This window comes from Poromitra crassiceps (assembly GCF_964638095.1).
Source record: "Poromitra crassiceps genome assembly, chromosome: 23".
NCBI classification, from domain to species: Eukaryota; Metazoa; Chordata; class Actinopteri; order Beryciformes; family Melamphaidae; genus Poromitra; species Poromitra crassiceps.
This window is the reverse complement of record NC_139639.1, coordinates 1,834,326-1,857,461: the sequence shown is the minus strand read 5'-3', so window position 1 is coordinate 1,857,461 and position 23,136 is coordinate 1,834,326. Positions and strand designations below refer to the sequence as shown.

The 23,136-nt window shown below is 47.6% G+C and overlaps 1 protein-coding gene across 1 annotated transcript; it reads left to right on the top strand.

The window, feature by feature from the left end:
* Positions 1 to 358: 358 nt before the first annotated feature.
* LOC310797341 (uncharacterized protein) lies at positions 359 to 14,610 on the top strand (the record flags this gene model as incomplete). Its single annotated transcript, XM_083659710.1, has 6 exons — positions 359 to 436; positions 1,770 to 3,419; positions 4,835 to 4,909; positions 5,018 to 5,268; positions 5,680 to 5,725; positions 12,955 to 14,610. The coding sequence occupies exons 2-6, from the start codon at positions 1,785 to 1,787 to the stop codon at positions 14,608 to 14,610; spliced, it is 3,663 nt and encodes a 1,220-aa protein (XP_083515836.1). The 5' UTR covers positions 359 to 436; positions 1,770 to 1,784.
* Between the last annotated feature and the right edge of the window lie 8,526 nt (positions 14,611 to 23,136).

Sequence of the window (23,136 nt, the reverse complement as noted above, 5' to 3'; positions counted from 1 at the left end):
AATATAGCCTACAATGCAGGGAAAGACTAAAATATTAAGTACAGGATCAATCCAGCCAGGACTGCTTCAGAGGACAGGCAAACACACAATATTTGTATGGCCATTGTTTGTCCAAATCACAAATTACACTGTATGATGCCATGTTTGTATGTATGTGTGTGTTCATAAAAAATAAATGCACAATAAAGTTGTGTGCCAATTATTTGTGGTACTGCTACAGCTCTGTCTCTAGTGGTAAGAATAAAAACCAATCGCCAAATTGATTTGACCCCCCCCCCCCCCCCCCAAAGGGCGGAGCAACAGGAAACGGAGGAGAGAGCATTTCAACGTCACATTCCGGAATTGAAAGAGAAAGTAACTCGCGACAACAAACATTGCTGCTTGCTGCAGTCGAGGAAAGTGTCTCTGTTTCTCTCAAAAGAAAATAAAACTAGCGGTAAGTAACAGCAGATCATATTTACTGTCTGTGTTTAAACAGAGAGCAAGAAAGAACACAAACTGGAACTGTGTAGGCCGATTCAGATAATGGAATGGAATTCAGTCTGTCTTTAAACTGACAAGATTTCAAGTGTAGTCTACGATTTTCGCTTTTAGCAGAAAAAATAAGTCCAAAAACAGACTCCTCCACTTGCTTTCAGGCACTCTTAAAGTGAAAGAGAGGGGAGCTAGGAGTGCCCAATAATATCAAAGCCTTTATCAGCATGGCGAAAAATGACCAGCATGGTCTTCTTCAGGCCAATGAGAAAAAATCCTGCGTTTGGTTTGAAAACAAACAATACCGCCCCCATCTGGCTGACCCAGAGATCAGCAGGAATCAGTAAGGCACACATGGAGCCTCTGAAACTGGTCAAAATGGAGATAAGCAATATGAAATGATTTTTTCCTAAAATGTTGACGTGTCAGCAAGCAACAATTCTCATCTGTATAGTAAAGTCAGTAATAGTAGTACAATCTGTGCCTGGGTGGGGATAGTCAATTGACAATTTAATGTAATTCTTAGAATTTAATTGTTTATGAAAGTGCAATAGTTGAGTTTCCACTGAGTATGATATCAAGAAAATATCATCAATGTAGTAAGACACAGTGATAAAAAATGATTATTTAAGACAATTTAAAACAGAAAAACAGTCACTTATACTTAGGAGAAAAACTTGAGCCCACAAGAACACCAGTCTTTTGTTAGTAAATTTGGTCCTTAAAGATAATTATATTATTGTGAATGATCCAGTCAGTTAAAGACAGTACTACAGCAACAACCCGATATCCAGCCGATCAGGCAGGACATGCTTCAAAGCAGACATGAACTTATGATAGAGATATTAGCATATAGGCTACCAAGGAGTGTGAATAGAGACATCAGTTGTGTCTTCAATATAGGAGAGTTTCATTATGGTATAATGAAGTCAATAGATGCACTTTTGGTGAATGAACCATTGACAGATAAAATAGTGTGACCCGAGGTGGGTTGTCTCCTAGGGCTGTTTGTATATTTAGAAAGTCAGTAGAAAGCAGAAATAATCAGGCGTTGAACTTGTAAGAAGCTAAGTTCATTGTCATTAACCCAACAGTGTGTCTATAGACATGCCAATGAAAGCTTTTTAAATTATTGGACACGCCTTATCTCTCCTCCTCGTTGACACTTTAAAAGTGCATAAAACGCGAGTGTAGTCCTTTTTTTTGCCATTTTTTAATCCAACTTAAATTTCCCTTTTGAAGGTATTGTCAATAAAAAATTATGTAATACATATTATTTCACACTTTCCCTTCAGGTCTTGTGTCTAGATATGTCTGCTGCCAGCTGTCTCCAGTCTGAAGAGCAGCTTCTGTGCTCCATCTGTCTGGATGTGTTCACTGATCCAGTCACCATACCATGTGGACACAACTTCTGCAAAACCTGCATCACAAAGCACTGGGATGTTTGTGTCCAGCGCCAGTGTCCCATGTGTAAAGAGGTTTTTGACAGAAGACCTCTGCTGCGCATCAATACTTTCATATCTGAGATGGCTGCTCAGTTCAGAAAGTCAGCTCAGATGAAAGCCAGCAGCTGCCCAGACCAACAAAGTGACAAACCAGCAGAAGTTCCCTGTGACGTCTGCACAGGGACCAAACGGAAGGCCATGAATTCCTGCCTGGTGTGTCTGACCTCCTACTGTGAGACTCACCTGGAACCTCATCAGACAATCAAAAGTCTGAAAAAACACAAGCTGATCGATCCTGTGGAGAACCTGGAAGGCAGGATGTGTAAAGAGCATGATAAACCTCTGGAGCTGTTCTGCAAGACTGACCAGATGTGTGTGTGTGCGCTCTGCACTGTTTTAGACCACAAGTCACATGACATTGTTCCTCTGGAAGAAGGATATGAAGAAAAGAAGACTGAGCTGGAGAAGACGGAGGCTGAAATTCAGCAGAAGATCCAGGAGAGACGACTGAAGATTCAGGAGATCAAACACTCAGTGGAGCTCAGTAAGGAAGATGCAGAGAGAGAGATAGCAGACAGTGTGCAGGTCTTCACTGCTCTGAGGCAGTCTGTGGAGAGAGGCCAGGCTGAGCTCATTGAGACGATTGAAGAGAAGCAGAAAACAACAGAGAAGCAGGCTGAAGGCTTGATCAAAGAGCTGGAACAGGAGATATCTGAGCTGATGAAGAGAACCACTGAGGTGGAGCAGCTCTCACACACTGAAGACCACCTCCACCTCCTCCAAAGCTTCCCATCCCTAAACACTCCTCCACACACCAAGGACTGGACAGAGGTCAGTGTCCACTCATCATATGAGGGGACTGTGAGGAGAGCTGTGACTCAGCTGGAGGAGACTCTCGGTAAAGAGATGGAGAAGCTGCTTGATGCTGTTGAGCTGAAGAGGGTCCAGCAGTTTGCAGTGGATGTGACTCTCGATCCTGATACAGCAAATCCCTGGCTCATCCTGTCTCATGATGGGAAACAAGTACATGCTGGTGATGTAGAGAAGAATCTCCCAGACAACCCAGAGAGATTTTCTTCTTGTCCCAGCGTCTTAGCAAAGCAGAGCTTCTCTTCAGGGAAGTTTTACTACGAGGTTCAGGTTGAAGGGAAGACTGCCTGGGATGTAGGAGTGGCCAGAGGGTCGATCAACAGGAAGCGACACATCACACTGAGACCTGAGAATGGCTACTGGACTATATGGATGAGGAATGGAAATGAGTACAAAGCTCTTGCTGGCCCTGATGTCCTCCTCTCTCTGAAGATGAAGCCTCAGAAGGTCGGGGTGTTTGTGGATTATGAGGAGGGTCTAGTCTCGTTTTATGATGTAGATGCTGCAGCTTTGATCTACTCCTTTACTGGCTGCACCTTCACTGAGAAACTCTACCCATACTTCAGTCCCAATCCTAATAATGGTGGTAAAAACTCCACCCCTCTGATCATCTCTCCTGTCAATCACACAGTTTAGAATAAACATTAATTTTCCTCAGGAGGATTCATTGTCAGTTAAGACAATTACACATTATTATGTTGTTGTTTTTTTGGGTAACTAATTAGCCATTAATGTTTAATTTTATTTTATAGAACAACAACAAAAACACTTGTCAGACTTGTCTAGCACATTAAGACTAATTCGTTCTTTCAATAGGGAAGAGAAGCCCACTAAGTACTAACTGATGTAACTTGTCACTTTACCTTTCTTCTTCTTGGCAAAATGTGTGGTGTTATGGCTCATGTTCATGTGACGTAGACAAAGTGATTTAGTTTTTATTATGGGGGGTAGTTAAAGTTAAACAAGAGTTCAGTATGTTTCTTTATATCCTGTTTTTCTTTGATCATTAAAGTAAGTGTGTGAAAACTATACATTTTCCAGTTTCATTGTAACATCTCTATTCACTCCTCTAACGGTGCATGATGCACACCACAGTGACACTAGTCAGTTGTTCATTCATTAAGTATTGGATGCATCTGTCATCTCCTTCCAAAGCATGCTGGGATACCTGGTGATGGATGAGAGCATTTACAGCGACATGAGGAGGGGCTAAGTTCAAAATGTCAAATGGAAAGACAGCAAGACGACCAATCAAGCTGCAGCACCAAGCGAGCAGCAGGGCAGGTGGACAGCCACTCCAAGCCACTTTTGCTGTGCTGGTGTGCACTGGCTGTGCATAGCTTACTTCCTGTTACAGTGTTTGCTAGTACAATATAGAGCTTAGATCAGGCCCAAAAAAAACAAGCCCGGCCCGGCCTGTCCCATTGGCTGCATTTATTTATGGGGCCGAACCCGAAATGTTCTTAGTAAGTTGCTGTTGATCTATTCCAGGGGTTTTCAAAGTGGGAGGCGGGCCTCCCCAGGGGGGCTCCAAGCAGTTTCAGGGGACGCTCAGTGAAGTGAAACAATATTACATTAGTTATCAAAAGGTGATCACATAGAATATCCTCAATGTGTCTGATTTGGTTAAACATAGTTGAGAGATACAGTCGTTTGGGGGAATTTTTACAGTTTTCCCCACTTTCCCAGAGTTCGAAACAAATAAATGCCTTCAGACAGACCTTGATGTATTTGGTGTTGTCTGAAGTATGTCAAACACCAATCTGAGGCCATCTTGGCTTTAATTGTTGAGTGTCTATGGGATCAAATAACACAATCACGATGATCCCATAGGCATCCAGGAATTGAAGCTTTGCCTGGGGGGAGGCCCACAGTCTCATACTTTGAAAACCCCTGATCTATTCTAAACTATATCCATGTGTCTGTTCAGTCTTATGAATTCATATGGTTTTATGGTTAGAATAATAATACATTTAATTAATAAGAAGTCCAGGGAGTCACTTTGGTACAATAATACAATTTGTAAATTAATGGCCGACGCCCAGGTGATCGCCCTGTGTAACCCCACCGACAAGCTCTGCAAGCCTCAGATCGTCTACCTGCCAACGGGCGCCGTCCCGGTGCTGTGTGACCCGCGCCACAACCCGGCCTGCAGGCCCATGACAGAGGAGGAGATGAAAGCTGCTGCACCCCCCCCCCCCCCCCCCCCCCCTCCACCTCCTGTCAAGGGCATGGAGTACGACTGTGACCCGTACTGGGACCCTGACTGCCTCATCGACCACCCTCCCCGCCCCATCACAGAAACTGCTGCACCGGCTGCGCCCGTTGAGGAGAAAGTGGTGAAAGAAGAGGTGGCACCAGCTGAGGAACATGTTGCTGAAGCACCAGTGGAGCAGAAAGCCCCCGACTTTGACCCTTATGATTTCAAACGTGACCTCTATGACCCCTTCCGTTACGCTGATCCAGCTCCAGAGCCTGAGTAAAAATCAAACTTAAAAAATATAGCCTACAATGCAGGGAAAGACTAAAATATTAAGTACAGGATTAATCCAGCCAGGACTGCTTCAGAGGACAGGCAAACACACAATATTTGTATGGCCATTGTTTGTCCAAATCACAAATTACACTGTATGATGTCATGTTTGTATGTATGTATGTGTTCATAAAAAATAAATGCACAATAAAGTTGTGTGCCAATTATTTGTGGTACTACTACAGCTCTGTCTCTAGTGGTAAGAATAAAAACCAATCACCAAATTGATTTGACCCCCCCCCCCCCCCCCCCCCCCCCCAAAAAAAGGGCGGAGCAACAGGAAACGGAGGAGAGAGCATTTCAACGTCACATTCCGGAAAGAGAAAGTCAAACTCGCCACAACGATGTTTGCTGCAGTCGAGAAAAGTGTCTCTGTTTCTCTCAAAAGAAAATAAAACTAGCGGTAAGTAACAGCAGATGATATTTATTGTCTGTGTTTAAACAGAGAGCAAGAAAGAACACAAACTGGAACTGTGTAGGCCGATGCAGACAATGGAATGGAATTCAGTCTGTATCGTTAAACTGACAAGATTTCACTGAAGTGCAGTCTACGATTTTCGATTTTAGCAGAAAAAATAAGTTCAAAAAGAGACTCCACTTGCTTTCAGGCACTCTTAAAGTGAAAGAGAGGAGAGCTAGGAGTGCCCAATAATATCAAAGCCTTTATCAGCATGGCTAAAACCAACATTAACAAGCCAACATGAGCAGCGTGGTCTTCATCAGGCCATCAGCTGACAGGTGAGGCCTCAGGCCATATTGATGAGTTGAATGTGTTCTGTTAAGCCTGACCCAGAGATCAGCAGGAATCAGTAAGGGAATGCCTCTGTAACACATGGAGCCTCTGAAACTGGTCAAAATGGAGATAAGGAGGATCATATGAAATGATTTCTTCCTAAAAATGTTGACGTGTCAGCAAGCAACCATTCTCATCTTTAGAGTAGTATAAGTCAAAGTAAAATCTGTGCCTGGGGATACTCAATTCAATCTAATGTTCTAATTTTTTTAATTTAATTGTTTATGAAAGTCCAATAGTTGATTTCCCACTGAATATGATATCAAGAAAATATCATTAGTAAGACAGTGATTAAAAAAAGGATTATTAAGACAATTTAAAACAGAAAAACATTCACTTATAGATCGGAGATAAACTTGAGGCCACAAGAACACCAGTCTTTTGTTAGTAAATTTGGTCCCTAAAGATAATTATGTGATTGTGAATGATCCAGTCAGTTAAAGACAGTACAGCAACAACCTGATATCCAGCCGTTCTGTTTCATTCCTTCCTGACTGCCAGTGGCAGTTTAACTGTGAATAATGATCTCGCGCTCCGCGACAGACGAGTGTTTTTATACCAACGTAGTCACGTACGTGACGTGGGGCACCTGCGTGTCTATAAAGGTGCGCCGTGACCCACCATACGTCATCTTTGATCTTCTCGCAACCTGGCGTATTTCGACAGGTGTGCGGCTCCGGAGCTCCGTTATTCGGATTCTCCATTTTTGGGATCAGAGACAGACAAAGGAGAGGTAGGTACACGGCCTGAAGGTGTGTTTAGTCAGCCATTCCGCTCAGCCTGTGACTTGAGTCAGAGTGCAACGGGGTTGTCCTCTAAGGCTGTGGGTGGCTGCCTACCACCTCTCCCCTCGCCGGGAGGTAGCTCCGTTAGCAGGGCTATCTCCGGCCTAGGCGGCTGGGCCTAGCCGTGGGTGTGCGTGGGACGCTACCCCCGTCTAGGTTGCCTGGTCGGGCTTGTATATTGCCTTGTGGTAGCAATCATAGTGCATAATTGTGTATATATTAAATAGATAATATTGGATTATACTATACTGTATTATACTATACTATATTATATTAAGATATTCTAAGCTATAGCCTATAGCCTTTTGTACAATTAGATTGTATAATTGTAGAGTATTATATATAATATTGTATTATATCATACTGTATTAGATTATATCGTAAAGTTAGCTTGTGGGGCGCGGACGTGTCCTGGACTGTGTCCCAGGGCCCGCTCCGAGCTCCCAGCCCGGCCCTCGTCGCTGCATTGCGGACGTGTCCTGGACTGTGTCCCAGGTCCCGCTCCGATCTCCCAGCCTGGCCCTCATCACAACAGTGCGGACGTGTCCTGGACTGTGTCCCAGGTCCCGCTCCAAGTTACGGGCTTGACCCTCTGGGCTCGTTGACAATGCTGGCCTGTTCCTCCTGTGGCGTGGAGCTGCACGTGGAGGATGGCCATGAGATGTGCCCCAGCTGCCTCGGGGTGGGTCACCTCCGGGAGGCCCTGTCTGACCCCTGCATTAATTGTGGCATCCTGCCCCTCCGCGTAAGGGAGGAGCGGTTGCGCGAGGTGGAAGGCTGGTTGTTTGGTCACCGCCCACCCGTGGACAGCAGCCCGAGGCGGTCTCCCCGTAAGCGGCGCCAAGAGGAGCGCGAGGGGGAGGACCGCGGTGGGGAGAGGGTCCGACCGGCCTTAAAGGCGGAGGAGACCCTCCCACCATCGGGGGTCTGCACTAGGTCCGCTGCGGCCGCTAAGAAGCGCAAGAGCAGGACGCAGGTGAAGCCGCGGAAGAAGGCGAGGAAGGAGACCTCCTCTCGCCAGGACATGGAGGCCTTGCGAGCTGAGTTGGAGCAACTCAAGGCTCTGATAGTGCCGACTGCGCACCCAGGTTCCTGGGCAGGCGCGGCCAGGGAAGACGCGCTGTCAATGGCGGCGTCAAACACCATGTTCCAGGACCGCGGAGAGGACCGCGAGGACGAATATGAGGACCCCGGGGAGGATCATTCCCCGGAGCGGTCAGTCTTGGCGGGCAGACGGGGAAGCACGGAGGCCAGGGACGGCTCAGAGACTTCCCTCAGGAGTTCGGCGGGCACCGAGCGCGGTGCCCAGCCGCTCCAGGTAATACTGCGGGCAGCCCTGGCTAGGGTCGGCCTGGACGACGTGCCGGCGGTTCAGCCGAGCAACCCACTCTTTAGGCGGGCTCCGTCGGAGCCGCCCTTTGAGGTCCCGCCCTCTCCTGCCTTTCTGGAGGCACTAAAGAGCTGCTGGGCAGACACGGAGACGCGGGGGCGCCATGCGAGGGATGGCAGGACCCTGGCCTCCATGCGGGATGCAGCGGTACACGGCCTGGCCCGCATGCCCCCGGTGGACCATTGTATAGCCTCGCTGGTCCTCTCGCCGGACGCCGCGCTGAGGGACAAGGCCAAGTGTCCTAGTGCACAATGCCGGGTCACAGATGACCTGCTGGTGAAGGCATATGAGGCGGCTGCTCGGGTGGCTCGGATGGGCAACTCCCTCTCCGTGCTCCTCCTTGCCCAGTCCCAGATGATGCAGGCGACGCATCAGGGGGCAGAGTTGGCACACACACATGAGGCGGCCCTGCAGGCCTTCGGGTTCATGTCAAGGGAGCTGGGCCGTGTGATGTCCACCTTGGTCGTGGCACGTCGGCAGGTGTGGCTCGCCCAGGCGCCTATGTCTGATGACTGCAGGCGGACGTTGAGGACGCTCCCGGTGGTGCCCGGTCAGCTGTTCGGGCCAGAGGCAGAAAGGGCCCTGGAACGGAGAAAGCTGTCGAACCAGGCCTCAGAGGGCTGGGGTCGGCGCAGCAGAGGCGCAGGGGCGGCCTCGGCCTACGTCTCGGGGAGACGGAGCGAGAGGCGGGAGCCACGGCGCTCACGATACTGGGACTCGCCTGGGCAGGCAAGAGGGCAGGCCCAGGAGGCGACTGGCAGTGGGCGTCAGCCCAGGGGGGTGCGCCCTCCGCCCCGGGGGCGTGGGCGGGGGCGCGGCTACGACCGGCGCCCCCCCAGAGCCGCGAGAGGTCCTCCAGGCACGGCCTGAGAGGTCGGGGCCGGCGGTGGGCAGATTCACACATCAGCACCTGGCCTATTGGGCGGCCCATTCACAGGACCCATGGGTCCTGGACACCATGTCCAAAGGCTACAGGCTGCAGTTCCACCGCCGGCCCCCACCACCTTCCGGGGTCAGGATGACCTTTGTCACGGACCCCGCGAAGGGGCAAGCTTTGTCACAGGAGATAGCCAAACTCCTGGACAAAGGGGCGATCACACCATTGAACCCACGTACACAGAACGATGGGTTCTACTCGAATTATTTCCTCATACCAAAAAAGGACGGTACGCTCAGGCCCATCCTAGACCTAAGGGGGCTGAACGTACATCTGAAGGTCCTCCCGTTCCGGATGCTGCGGACGGCAGACGTCCTCCAGGCCATTACTCCCGGAGAGTGGTTCACCTCCATAGATCTGAAGGATGCGTACTTCCATGTCCCCATCCTCCCGGGGCATCGGAAGTTCCTCCGCTTTGCCTTTCAAGGCCGGGCATACCAGTTCGCAGTCCTGCCATTCGGCCTGTCCCTGGCCCCTCGCATCTTTACAAGATGCATGAGGGCGGCTTTGACGGCACTCTGCCTAACAGGGTTCAAGGTCCTACCATATCTAGACGACTGGCTGATCTGCGCCCCCTCCCTCCAGGAGGCGGAGCGCGCAACATCCAGGGTCCTTGCCCATATAGAGGCACTGGGCATGTCCGTCAATTGGGAGAAAAGCTCGCTGCGCCCGTCCCAACAGACCACCTTCATCGGGTTAGCCCTAGACTCAGTGGCAATGCGGGCGCGTCCAACGGGGGAACGCGTGGAGAGGATTCAGGGCCTGCTCCAGTATTTCGTCCTAGGCGCAAGCATGACGGTCCGGACGTGGCTCAGGCTGCTGGGGATGTTGACTGCGGCCGCAGCAATCACGCCCCTGGGGCTGCTGCATCTGCGCCCGCTACAGAGATGGTTCAACAGCCTCCAGATGGATCCTCGACTGCACAGGTGGGTCAAAATCAGGGTCACAAACAAACCTCTGGTCCATCTCCGCCGCTGGCGGGACAGCACGTTCCTGCTGCACGGGGTGCCTCTTGGCTCGGTCCCAGCGCGGCGGGAGGTCGTAACAACGGATGCCTCGCCCCAGGGGTGGGGGGCGGTATGGCAGAGGAGGTCAGTCCAGGGGGTGTGGTGCCCTCGGTGGAGGGGGCAGCACATAAATGTCCTAGAACTGCGGACGATTGGCTTGGCGCTGAGGCACTTCTTGCCTTCTCTCAGAGGCAAGCATGTGTTGGTGCGCACGGACAACACCTCGGCGGTGTTCCATGTCAACCGGTACGGGGGGACCAGGTCTCTGGCCTCCTTGAGGGAAGCCCAGAGCCTGTGGACATGGGCCCATCCGCGATTGGCCTCCCTGAGAGCGATGCACCTCCCAGGCAGTGCGAACTCGGTGGCGGACTACCTGTCACGCCAGAAGCTGCCTCCGGGCGAATGGAGGTTGCACCCTCAGGTGGTGCAGCGGGTGTGGGATCGATACGGAGAGGCCCGGGTGGACCTGTTCGCTTCAGAATCCACAACTCACTGTCCGCGGTGGTTCTCCCTAGCGGAGACCAGCGCCCCACTGGGGATAGACGCTCTCGCCAACGCTTGGCCGAGCGGTCTGCTGTATGCGTTCCCTCCGATCCCCCTGATAGGGCTCACGCTTCACAGGGTGAGGGCGTCGGGTCACAGGGTTCTCCTGGTGGCCCCCAAGTGGCCAGCCAGGCTGTGGTTCCCGGCAATCCTCGGGCTGTTGGACGGGGAACCCTGGCAGCTCCCGGCCAGGGTGGACCTCCTGTCCCAGCTGGACGGGGAGGTTTGGCATCCGTGTCCGGCCCACCTGCAGCTCTGGGTGTGGCCGTTGAAGGGGACCGGGCGCTCCTGACGGGCCTCGGACCCTCGGTATGCGAGACATTGCGTAATGCGAGGGCCCCTTCCACCAGGGCGGTATATGCCAACTGTTGGGCTGCATTCTCCTCGTGGTGCAGGGACGGGGCATTGGACCCGGTCTCCTGCCCTGTACAGGAGATCCTGCAGTATTTGCAGGAGCTGTTTGACGCAGGCCGGGCGGCCTCGACCTTGAAGGTGCACGTGGCAGCCATCTCCCTCAGTCACGCCTATGTGGAGGGCGGACCAGTGGGGCGGCACTATTGGGTGACGCAGTTCCTGCGGGGTGCCAGGAGGCTGCGGCCCCCCAGAGAACACCGGGCGGCAGCATGGGACCTGCCGCTGGTCCTGCGGGCCCTGAGCGGGCCACCCTTTGAGCCCATGGCGGGGATGGCCTTAAGGGCAGTATCAATAAAAACGGCTTTTCTGCTGGCAGTGACGACGGCCAAGCGGGTGGGGGAGCTCCACGCTCTGTCCATTAGCCCGACATGCCTTCGGTGGAAGGCGGATGGCTCGGGGGTGACTCTATGGCCGAACGTGGCGTTCCTGCCCAAGGTATTGTCCCCGACACACATTAACCAGGCCATAGAGCTGGAGGCGTACCATCCTTCCCCGGCTGGATCTCAGCCAGGGGAGAGCGACACGTCGCTATGTCCCGTCCGGGCGGTACGGCTGTATATCGAGGCGACGCAGAGCATCAGACGCTCAGAGCAGCTTTTTGTCTGCTACGGCGGGAAAAACAGGGGACAGGCTCTGTCCAAACAGAGGCTGTCCCACTGGATTGTGGACGCAATTAAGCAAGCCTATGACGTTGCAGGGAAGCCTGCGCCCGCTAACATTGTGTGTCATTCGACCAGGAGTGTGGCCACGTCCTGGGCAGCGATGAGGGGAGTGTCCCTGGCGGAGATATGTGCGGCGGCGTCATGGACAGCACCCTGCACATTCGCCAGATTTTACCGCATCAACGTGGCCTCAGGGTCCACGCTGGCAGCGGCAGTCCTGCCATTGGCGGAGATGGACCAGTAGGTGAGTTGGTTCCTCGTGACGCCGCAGGTATAAGTCATCCACAGTTAAACTGCCACTGGCAGTCAGGAAGGAATGAAACAGAACGTAAGTTACGGAGGTAACTATGGTTCTGTGAATTCCTGGATGACTGCCAGTCATGCCGGTCACTCGGAACCTTCGGTGCGAGAAGATTCTGAGATGACGTATGGTGGGTCACGGCGCACCTTTATAGACACGCAGGTGCCCCACGTCACGTACGTGACTACGTTGGTATAAAAACACTCGTCTGTCGCGGAGCGCGAGATCATTATTCACAGTTAAACTGCCACTGGCAGTCATCCAGGAATTCACAGAACCATAGTTACCTCCGTAACTTACGATAAGGCAGGACATGTCTCAAAGCAGACATGAACTTATGATAGAGATATTAGCATATAGGCTACCAAGGAGTGTGAATGGAGACATCAGTTGTGTCCTCAATATAGGAGGAGAGTTTCATTAATGAAGTCAATATATTGAGATGCACTTTTGGTGAATGAACCATTGTCAGATAAAATCGTGTGACCCGAGATGGGTTGTCTCCAAGGTCTGTTTGTATTAGAAAGTCAGTAGAAAGCAGCGTAATAATCGGCTGTTGAACTTGTAAGAAGTTAAGTTCATTGTCATTAACCCAACAGTGTCTCTATAGACAGGCCAATGAAAGCTTTTTAAATTATTGGACACACCTTAGCTCTCCTCCTCGTTGACGCTTTAAAACTGCATAAAACATGAGTGTAGTCCCTTTTTTGCATTTTTTTTAATCCAACTTCAATTTCCCTTTTGAAGGTATTGTCATTCAAGAATTATGTAATAAATATTATTTCACACTTTCCCTTCAGGTCTTGTGTCTAGATATGTCTGCTGCTAGCTGTCTCCAGTCTGAAGAGCAGTTTCTGTGCTCCATCTGTCTGGATGTGTTCACTGATCCAGTCACCATACCATGTGGACACAACTTCTGCAAGAACTGCATCACACAGCACTGGGATGTTAGTGTCCAGTGCCAGTGTCCCATGTGTAACAAGATTCTCGACAGAAGACCTGAGCTGCATGTCAATAGTTTCATATCTGAGATGGCTGCTCAGTTCAGAAAGTCAGCTCAGATGAAAGCCAGCAGCTGCCCAGACCAACAAAGTGCCAAACCAGGAGAAGTTCCCTGTGACGTCTGCACAGGGACCAAACGGAAGGCCATGAATTCCTGCCTGGTGTGTCAGGCCTCCTACTGTGAGACTCACCTGGAGCCTCATCAGAGAGTGAGCGGCCTGAAACGACACAAGCTGATGGATCCTGTGGAGAACCTGGAAGGCAGGATGTGTAAGAAGCATGACAGACCGCTGGAGCTGTTCTGCAAGACTGACCAGATGTGTGTCTGTCAGTTCTGCACTGAGTCAGACCACAGGTCACATCGCTTTGTTCCTCTGAAAGAAGAATATGAAGGAAGGAAGGCTGAGCTGGGGAAGACGGAGGCTGAAATTCAGAAGAAGATCCAGGAGAGACGACTGAAGATTCAGGAGATCAAACACTCAGTGGAGCTCAGTAAGGAGGATGCAGACAGAGAGATAGCAGACAGTGTGCAGGTCTTCACCGCTCTGAGGCAGTCTGTGGAGAGAGGCCAGGCTGAGCTCATTGAGACGATCGAAGAGAAGCAGAAAACAACTGAGAAACAGGCTGAAGGCTTGATCAAAGAGCTGGAACAGGAGATCTCTGAGCTGATGAAGAGAACCGCTGAGGTGGAGCAGCTCTCACACACTGAAGACCACATTCACCTCATCCAAAGCTTCCCATCCCTGAACACTCCTCCACACACCAAGGACTGGATAGAGGTCCACATCCACTCATCATATGAGGGGGCTGTGAGGAGAGCTGTGGCTCAGCTGGAGGAGACACTCAGTAAAGAGATGGAGAAGCTGCTTGCTGATGTTGAGCTGAAGAGGGTCCAGCAATTTGCAGTGGATGTGACTCTGGATCCTGATACAGCAAACGCCTGGCTCATCCTGTCTCATGATGGGAAACAAGTACATGATGGTGGTGTAATGAAGAAACTCCCACGTAACCCAGAGAGATTCTCTTTTTGTTCCTGTGTCTTAGCAAAGCAGAGCTTCTCTTCAGGGAAGTTTTACTACGAGGTCCAGGTTGAAGGGAAGACTGAGTGGGATGTAGGAGTGGCCAGAGGATCGATCAACAGGAAGGGACACATCAAACTGAGACCTGCGAATGGCTACTGGACTATATTCATGAGGAATGGAAATGAGTACCAAGCTGCTGCTGACTCTCCTGTCCTCCTCTCTCTGAAGACGAAGCCTCAGAAGGTCGGGGTGTTTGTGGATTATGAGGAGGGTCTGGTCTCCTTTTATGACATAGATGTACCTGCTCTGATCTACTCCTTCACTGGCTGCAGCTTCACTGAGAAACTCTACCCATACTTCTATCCTGGTGATATTAGTAATGGTAAAAACGCTGCCCCTCTGATCATCTCTCCGGTCAATCACACAGATTAGACTAAACATTCATGTTCCTCAGGATTCATTGTCAGTTAAGACAATTTACACACATTGTTTTTTCTTCAGGTAACTACTAAGCATTCTAATGTTGAATTTTATTTTATAGAACAACCAAAACACTTTGCAGACTTGTCTAGCACATTTAATTTGTTCTTTCAATAGGGCTCTCCACTGAGAGAAGACCAGTAACTACTGATGTAACTTGTCTCTTTACCTTTCTTCTTCATGGCAAAGTGTGTGGTGTTATGGCTCATGTTCATGTGACATAGACAAAATGTTTGTTTGTTTGTTTTATTATTATAGTTAAAGTTAAGCAAGAGTTCAGTCTTTTTCTTTATATCCTGTTTTTGTTTTATCATTAAAGTGAGTGTGTGAAAACTACACATTTTCCAGTTTCATTGTAACACCTCTCTCTATTCACTCCTCTAACGGTGCATGATGCACACCACAGTGACACTAGTCAGTTGCCCATTCATTCATTAAGTATTGGATGGCATTTACAGCAACATGAGGAGGGGCTAAGTTCAAAATGTCAAATGGAAAGCTTACTTCCTGTTGCAGTGTTTGCTAGTACAATATAGAGCTTAGATCAGGCCCAAAAAAACAAGCCTGGCCCGGCCTGTCCCATTGGCTGCATTTATTTATGGGGCCGAACCCGAAATGTTCTTAGTAAGTTGCTGTTGATCTATTCCAGGGGTTTTCAAAGTGGGAGGCGGGCCTCCCCAGGGGGGCTCCAAGCAGTTTCAGGGGACGCTCAGTGAAGTGAAACAATATTACATTAGTTATCAAAAGGAGATCACATAGAATATCCTCAATGTGTCTGATTTGGTTAAACAGATAGTTGAGAGATACAGTCGTTTGGGAGAATTTAGGACAGTTTTCCCCACTTTCCCAGAGTTAGAAACAATTAAATGCCTTCAGACAGACCTTGATGTATTTGGTGTTGTCTGAAGTATGTCAAACACCAATCTGAGGCCATCTTGGCTTTAATTGTTGAGTGTCTATCTATGGGATCAAATAACACAATCATGATGATCCCATAGGCATCCAGGAATTGAAGCTTTGCCTGTGGGGAGGTTCACAGTCTCATACTTTGAAAACCCCTGATCTATTCTAAACTATATCCATGTGTCTGTTCAGTCTTATGAATTCATATGGTTTTATGGTTAGAATAATAATACATTTAATGAATAAGAAGTCCAGTGAGTCACTTTTGTACAATAATACAATTTGTAAATGAATGGCCGACGCCCAGGTGATCTTCCTGTGCGACCCGCGCCACAACCCGGCCTGCAGGCCCATGACAGAGGAGGAGATGAAAGCTGCTGCACCTCCCCCTCCCCCTCCGCCCCCACCTCCTGCTCCCAAAGAGTCTGTCCCACCCACACCCCCGCCTCCACCTCCTGTCAAGGGCATGGAGTACGACTGTGACCCGTACTGGGACCCTGACTGCCTCATCGACCACCCTCCCTGCCCCATCACAGAAACTGCTGCACCGGCTGCGCCCGTTGAGGAGAAAGTGGTGAAAGAGGAGGTGGCACCAGCCGAGGAACATGTTGCTGAAGCACCAGTGGAGCAGAAAGCCCCCAACTTTGACCCTTATGATTTCAAACGTGACCTCTATGACCCCTTCCGTTACGCTGATCCAGCTCCAGAGCCCGAGTAAAAATCAAGCTTAAAAAATAATAGCCTACAATGCAGGGAAAGACTAAAATATTAAGTAGGCCTACAGGATCAATCCAGCCAGGACTGCTTCAGAGGACAGGCAAACACACAATATGTGTATGGCCATTGTTTGTCCAAATCATAAATTACACTGTATGATGTCATGTTTCTATGTGTGTGTGTGTTCATAAAAAATAAATGCACAATAAAGTTGTGTGCCAATTATTTGTGGTACTACTACAGCTCTGTCTCTAGTGGTAAGAATAAAAACCAATCACCAAATTGATTTGACCCCCCCCCCCCCCCTCCCCCAAAGGGCGGAGCAACAGGAAACGGAGGAGTGAGCATTTCAACGTCACATTCCGGAATTGAAAGAGAAAGTCAAACTCGCCACAACGATGCTTGCTGCAGTCGAGAAAAGTGTCTCTGTTTCTCTCAAAAGAAAAGAAAACTAGCGGTAAGTAACAGCAGATCATCTTTACTGTCTGTGTTTAAACAGAGAGCAAGAAAGAACACAAACTGGAACTGTGTAGGCCGATCCAGATAATGGAATGGAATTCAGTCTATGTCGTTAAACCGACAAGATTTCACTGAAGTGTAGTCTACGATTTTCGCTTTTAGCAGAAAAAATAACTCCAAAAAGAGACTCCACTTGCTTTCAGGCACTCTTAAAGTGAAAGAGAGGAGAGCTAGGAGTGCCCAACAATATCAAAGCCTTTATCTGCATGGCTAAAACCAATATGAGCAGCGTGGTCTTCTTCAGGCCATCAGCTGACAGGTGAGGCCTCAGGCCATAGTCTAGGGAAAATAAGGTTTGGGTTTGACCTTAAACTAATTGCAACAGAATTTATTTTCACATTTTTATGTTCATATTGATGCCCGAAACACTGTACTAAAAATCCCAGAAAATCCCATTAGTGCAAGTATGTTAAAATTATGTTTTTTTTTCAAAATGGCTACCTTTATTCAAATTTTGGCCATATCTTGACTCCAATAGACGTAGAATTACAAATTTGTTGTCTATTTCCACAATTTTGGGGGCAAGGAATCCACAGAAATGGTTGTTGAGTCTCTAAGTAGAACAGATTTTTATTTTCTCATGTAATAAAGTATATGCCTGTGTTGCTGGGAGGGCCTGGTAAGACGAAGGAGGAGAGCGGCTGGGAGACAACCCACAATGGCTTAGCCTCCATGCACCGAAGGGTCTTTCAATGCTGCGGCGTAGCACTAGCTTTATTGCAGCGGATTGGGCGTGATCAACCCTTCTGCGGGCAACGTTGCAGATAGAGTAGGAGGGCTGATCCGTGTGCGGCTGCTTCTGGGATGCGGGTCGGGGTCTTAATCGGCCTCGGCTGGGTCAACTGGGCGAGGGTGTATGATGTTGAACTGACCCGAAACACCTTACGACCCCAGTCAACATCACTGATGACGCGTCCCAGCGCATGCTGAAGTATGTTTAATGTAACTATAGTCCTACTACAACATGGCATTTCTCACAATGTTAGCTACAACTTAGTATTTGTTAATCATACACATTTTGGGTGATACCCACTACCTTTGAGCATATTGAAGTGCTTGCCATTGAAAAAAAAAGTTTGTTGTTTCATATTTCCAATTAAAAATGTGTTCTGGTTATGAATTTATTCCCTCAGTGTCTCTAAAAGTGTCTGGAAATACATCAAAAATGAGCACATCTATTATGTAAGGGAGCTAGGGCTCTGTTTGTTTGTTTATCTGTCTGTCCCACTGATGACATCATCAGTGATGTCATAAATCCACTCACTCACACACACACACACACACACACACACAGTCTCAGTGATGATCTCATCAGTGATGTCATAAATTGTGACATCAGTGATGTCAGAGGCATTGTGATATCATCAGTCATGTCATAAGAGGTTGTGATGTCATCAGTGATGTCATAAAAGCAGTTGTGACATCTTCAGTGATGTCATAAGAGCAAAATCAAGTCCCAGGGGCAGACACTGAAAGAAGTGGGAGTCTGGCTTCAGTCTTCAGCCATGGACAGCTGTATGTTACCAGCTCCAGGACAGGTGATCCAGCATCCCTGAAGTATGCCATCAAGGAGCAACCAGGGTCGAGGCCGCGTAGCGGCCGAGCTGCTTATGCGAGCTGCAGGGCCAGCTCGGCGAGATGCAAGGCAGGCGAGCTCGCGTAGTGCGCAAGATGCCTAGTGGATTATAATTTCAATTTGAATGGTGAAATTAGATCCTACTTGATATCTTCTTGGTATCTTTGAGTTTTGCTATGAGTTGTACCATGTTCATGAGAATCACCCACCTGTGGCATTCTCAATCCATAGGACATGGATGAAAGGCCAGGGGTCTCTGATTTCCACATGTGGATATTGATGTGTCCAACTGCTGCTATGATGTCACAGTTATCAGAGGTACTGGTTTGGATCTCCGGTGTAACTCCAGCTATAATGCCCAATGCCCATACCATGTAATGTGTTGTGGCCATCAATGGTTCTGATGTTATGGTCATATCAGCAATGTACTGAATGAAGTGGCCTTCAACATTGCCAGGGAGGTATGTTCCTTGAGAAGCAGCTGTACTTGACTCAACCTTTTCACCTCCTGATATGAGGAACAGAATCGAAGGTTACCAAGTGTTTTCACCAAAAATCTAGATTGAAATTGGTGATGCATTTGTCAGTCCTATCTGTAATGGCGTGATGAGAACCCTTGCCCTTGCTGCCCGCATGGCCTGTAGTATTGCAGCTATGTTTAATTCACAGTTCTTGCCAGCAAACAGTTCTTTGAGGATAAGCTGAAGGGCTTCCATGTTTCCTTTGGCAGATGATATATTTTGAGGGATATGCATCTCTGGGAATCTTGATATCTTTTATCTCAGTCTTTACCAGTCTGGCAGCAGTTTTCACAAGACACACTTTTTCTTCATCAACATCACTATTGTCCTTCCTAGATGCATGCAAAAATGCACTCAAAATATTTGAGGCCTTCGGCTTCAATATAACCACTTCTGGTTTGCCATTGATTTCTGTAATGATTATTTGGTCACCACTTCAAGGTATTGTTCAATTTTCACAGTTAGGTCTCCAAGTGTAATTTGCTCATCATCATTCTGTTCTAAATAGCTGTCTGCTCTTTTTCTTTGGACAACCATGTTCTTCAGCAAAGGTCTGAGGTATTTGTTTTTTGGTACAGATAGATGGCATCTGAAGGTCTTCTTCCTCTGTGGTGTTTTATGGCAGTTGGCATCCTTTGTTGCATTACCGCCTCCTTCTGAATTTATCCATCCACTGTTTCCCTACATTCTGTAAAACCCGATCCCCTCTCCTCTTCTGTTGGTCTTTCCTGAAAGTCTTCTTCTTTTTCTTCTAATGGCTTTCTGGCAGACTGATGCCTTGCGGTGGTCCTAACAGGAAACATAAGTGGGCGGGCGGCGTGTGTGCCACGATTGTGATGTCACGATTGTCATGTATCAGTGATGTCATCAGTGATGTCACTTGAGCAATTGTGATGTCATCAGTGATGTCACTTAAGCAATTGTGATGTCATCAGTGATGTCACTCGAGCAATTGTGATGTCATCAGTGATGTAATAAATCCTTCTTCTGGGGTGTTTTATGGCAGTTGGCATCCTTGTTGCATTACAGCCTGGCTGAGGCTTTATAAGTGGTGGGAGTATAAGTAGGGAGAAGAGCACAAGTGGTACATCATCTCCAGAGTAAGTGTGTATTGTTTATTTATTTTTGTTTATTTGCACAAAGAAAATGAATAACAACAGATAGTACAAGTATCTTAATAAGCTATTATTAAGCTAACCTATTAGTAAACTATTAGCTAACTAGTAAGTGCTTATTAAGCTAGCCTACTTTGAATGGTAACAGACAATGACTGCCATTGGTAACAGACAATAAATGGCGGTCAACTTATCCATAACCTTCGGATATGGAGAACACTTAGCCTACCTGTCCACTCGTCTGCATGTTTGAGCTACAACTTGAGCTACAACTTGTGCCTCCAATGCGAGACTCGTGAATGACATGACTATGAAGTTATGGTTTGCGATGGCTGTCTGAGGGAACAAGATGTGCATGAAAACTCCCCCTTTTCCACTAACTGTAACATTAGAACATATTAGCCACACTTACATTTTTAGTGGCCGGGCCAGCGAAGCGGCAGGGCCACTTATTGTATTTGCCTGTATTATTATTATTATTATTATTCTCCCAGGAAGTCAGACTTCCCATGCATGAAAATAAACCAAACTTTGCACAAAGGTCCAGTCCCATGCCAAACTAAGTTGCTGTGAATTTGGTGATTTTGGTGATTTGGTGAGTCCTGATGGTGGCGCTACAGCGACCGTCTAAAGTTTCAAACTTTGAAAATTCATAACAAATCAGGCATATGGGCTATGGCTTTGCCACTTTCACCGAAATGTGGACCCAAATGAGGAGAAACTTTTGTATGCTGCAACCTATGGCCAATTATGAAGTCTAAAGACAGCAAAACTGCAAAAACTGTAAAACGAATTAAACCCTACTCCTCCCACATTTTTTCTTCAAACGACACCAAACTCCAGCATCTGCATCGGTAGACTGTCCAAAATTGAGCCCACAGTGCATCAAAATGTTTTACTGTAAATGGAACTTTAAACAGCTAATGCAAATCCTTGCTCGAATCTCCACAAAAAAATTGCCGAGATTTTGCTGTCAGAGTAGTTGAAGTGTGCAAAATCTAAGATTTGTATGTCAAAAACTGAATTCTTGACAGTATTTTGAATTCTGCCCTCATGTATAGCCCAAAGAGCATCGTAATTTCCCTAATTACCTAATGATGTGATGTCACTTGAGCAATGATGTCATCAGTGATGATGTCATCAATGATGTCATCAGTGATGTCATCCTTCCTGGCTGAGCAGACTGGGTGGGTGATGTCATAGTTGTTGCCGTCATGTCATCGGTGATGTCATACAAGCCAAAGTATAAATAAGCAATTTTTCAGTCTATCTCTCTCTGCCTCCACTGTCCCTACTCTCTCCGCTTCTATGTTCAACTGCCATGTACTTAACCTGCTGCCTTCTGCCCCAGCCGTCATGAACAGAAGTGTTCTGATCTAAGCAGACTGGATTGCATGCAGCAGATGATAGAAAGCTCATCCATAAGAGACTTGAGACTTGACTTGGACTTGTGACTAAAGACTTGAGACGTGACTTGGACTATAGCTAAAAGACTTGAGACTTGCCCGGCCACGACCCATTGCTGCGCAGCAGCTATAATTTCTGTTTTGTTTTGTTATGTTACAGTCTGTTTGGTAGGGCTTTTCCCCAGCCCCGCCCCTTTCCTGACCACACCCCCTCCCACCTCCCACATACACTGCCCCCCCGATACACCTGTCCATGCCCCCTACCCACCTCTCGAATCCAGACTCTCTACGACCTTCCTATCCCTAGCAACGGACCCTTTTCCCTAGCCCCGCCCCCTCCATTGAGCCGACCCGGATCAGATCCGCTCCAAAATGTAATGGGTTCTTCCTTGGCCCACGCTACACCCTTCCAGCAAGTTTCATGAAAATCGGCCAAGTAGTTTTGCCGTAATCCTCCTGCTAACAGACAAACGGTCAGACAAACGGCACCGAAAACATCACCTCCTTTGTGGAGACAATGCCAATTTTGACAATGTTCCACTACTGGGATTTTCTGGGATTTTTAGTATGTTAAATTGGAAGGTTTCAAGAACTGAATACAACAAAAATAATTTCTGTTGCAATTAGTTTAAGGTTGGGTCATTTTTTCTAACAGATTCCCTAGACTAATATTGATGAGTTGAATGTGTTCTGTTAAGCCTGACCCAGAGATCAGCAGGAATCAGTAAGGGAATGCCTCTGTAACACATGGAGCCTCTGAAACTGGTCAAAATGGAGATAAGGAGGATCATATTCAATGATTTCTTCATAAAAATGTTGACGTGTCAGCAAGCAACCATTCTCATCTTTAGAGTAGTAGGCTATAAGTCAAAGTAAAATCTGTGCCTGGGGATACTCAATTGACAATCTAATGTTCTAATTTTTTTAATTAAATTGTTTATGAAAGTCCAATAGTTGATTTCCCACTGAATATGATATCAAGAAAATATCATTAGTAAGACAGTGATTAAAAAAAGGATTATTAAGACAATTTAAAACAGAAAAACAGTCACTTATAGTTAGGAGATAAACTTGAGTCCACAAGAACACCAGTCTTTTGTTATTAAATGTTGTCCCTAAAGATAATTATAGGAGTGTGACTGACCAGTCAGTTAAAGACAGTACAGCAACAACCCGAGCAGGACATGTCACAAAGCAGACATGACCTTATGATAGAGATATTTAGCATATATGCTACAAACAAGTGTGAATAGAGATTACTGAGGCCAGAGATTTTGTTCAAGACATCAGTTGTGTCCTCAATATAGGAGAGTTTCATTATGGTATAATGAAGTCAATACATTGAGATGCACTTTTGGTGAATGAACCATTGTCAGATAAAATCGTGCGACCCGAGGTGGGTTGTCTCCTAGGTCTGTTTGTATATTTAGAAAGTCAGTAGAAAGCAGCAATAATCAAGTGTTGAACTTGTAAGAAGTTAAGTTCATTGTCATTAACCCAACAGTGTGTCTATAGACATGCCAATGAAAGCTTTTTAAATTATTCAACACTCCTTTGCTCTCCTCCTCGTTGACGCTTTAAAACTGCATAAAACATGAGTGTAGTCCCTTTTTTGCCATTTTTTTTTATCCAACTTCAATTTCCCTTTTAAAGGTATTGTCATTCAAGAATTATGTAATAAATATTATTTCACACTTTCCCTTCAGGTCTTGTGTCTAGAT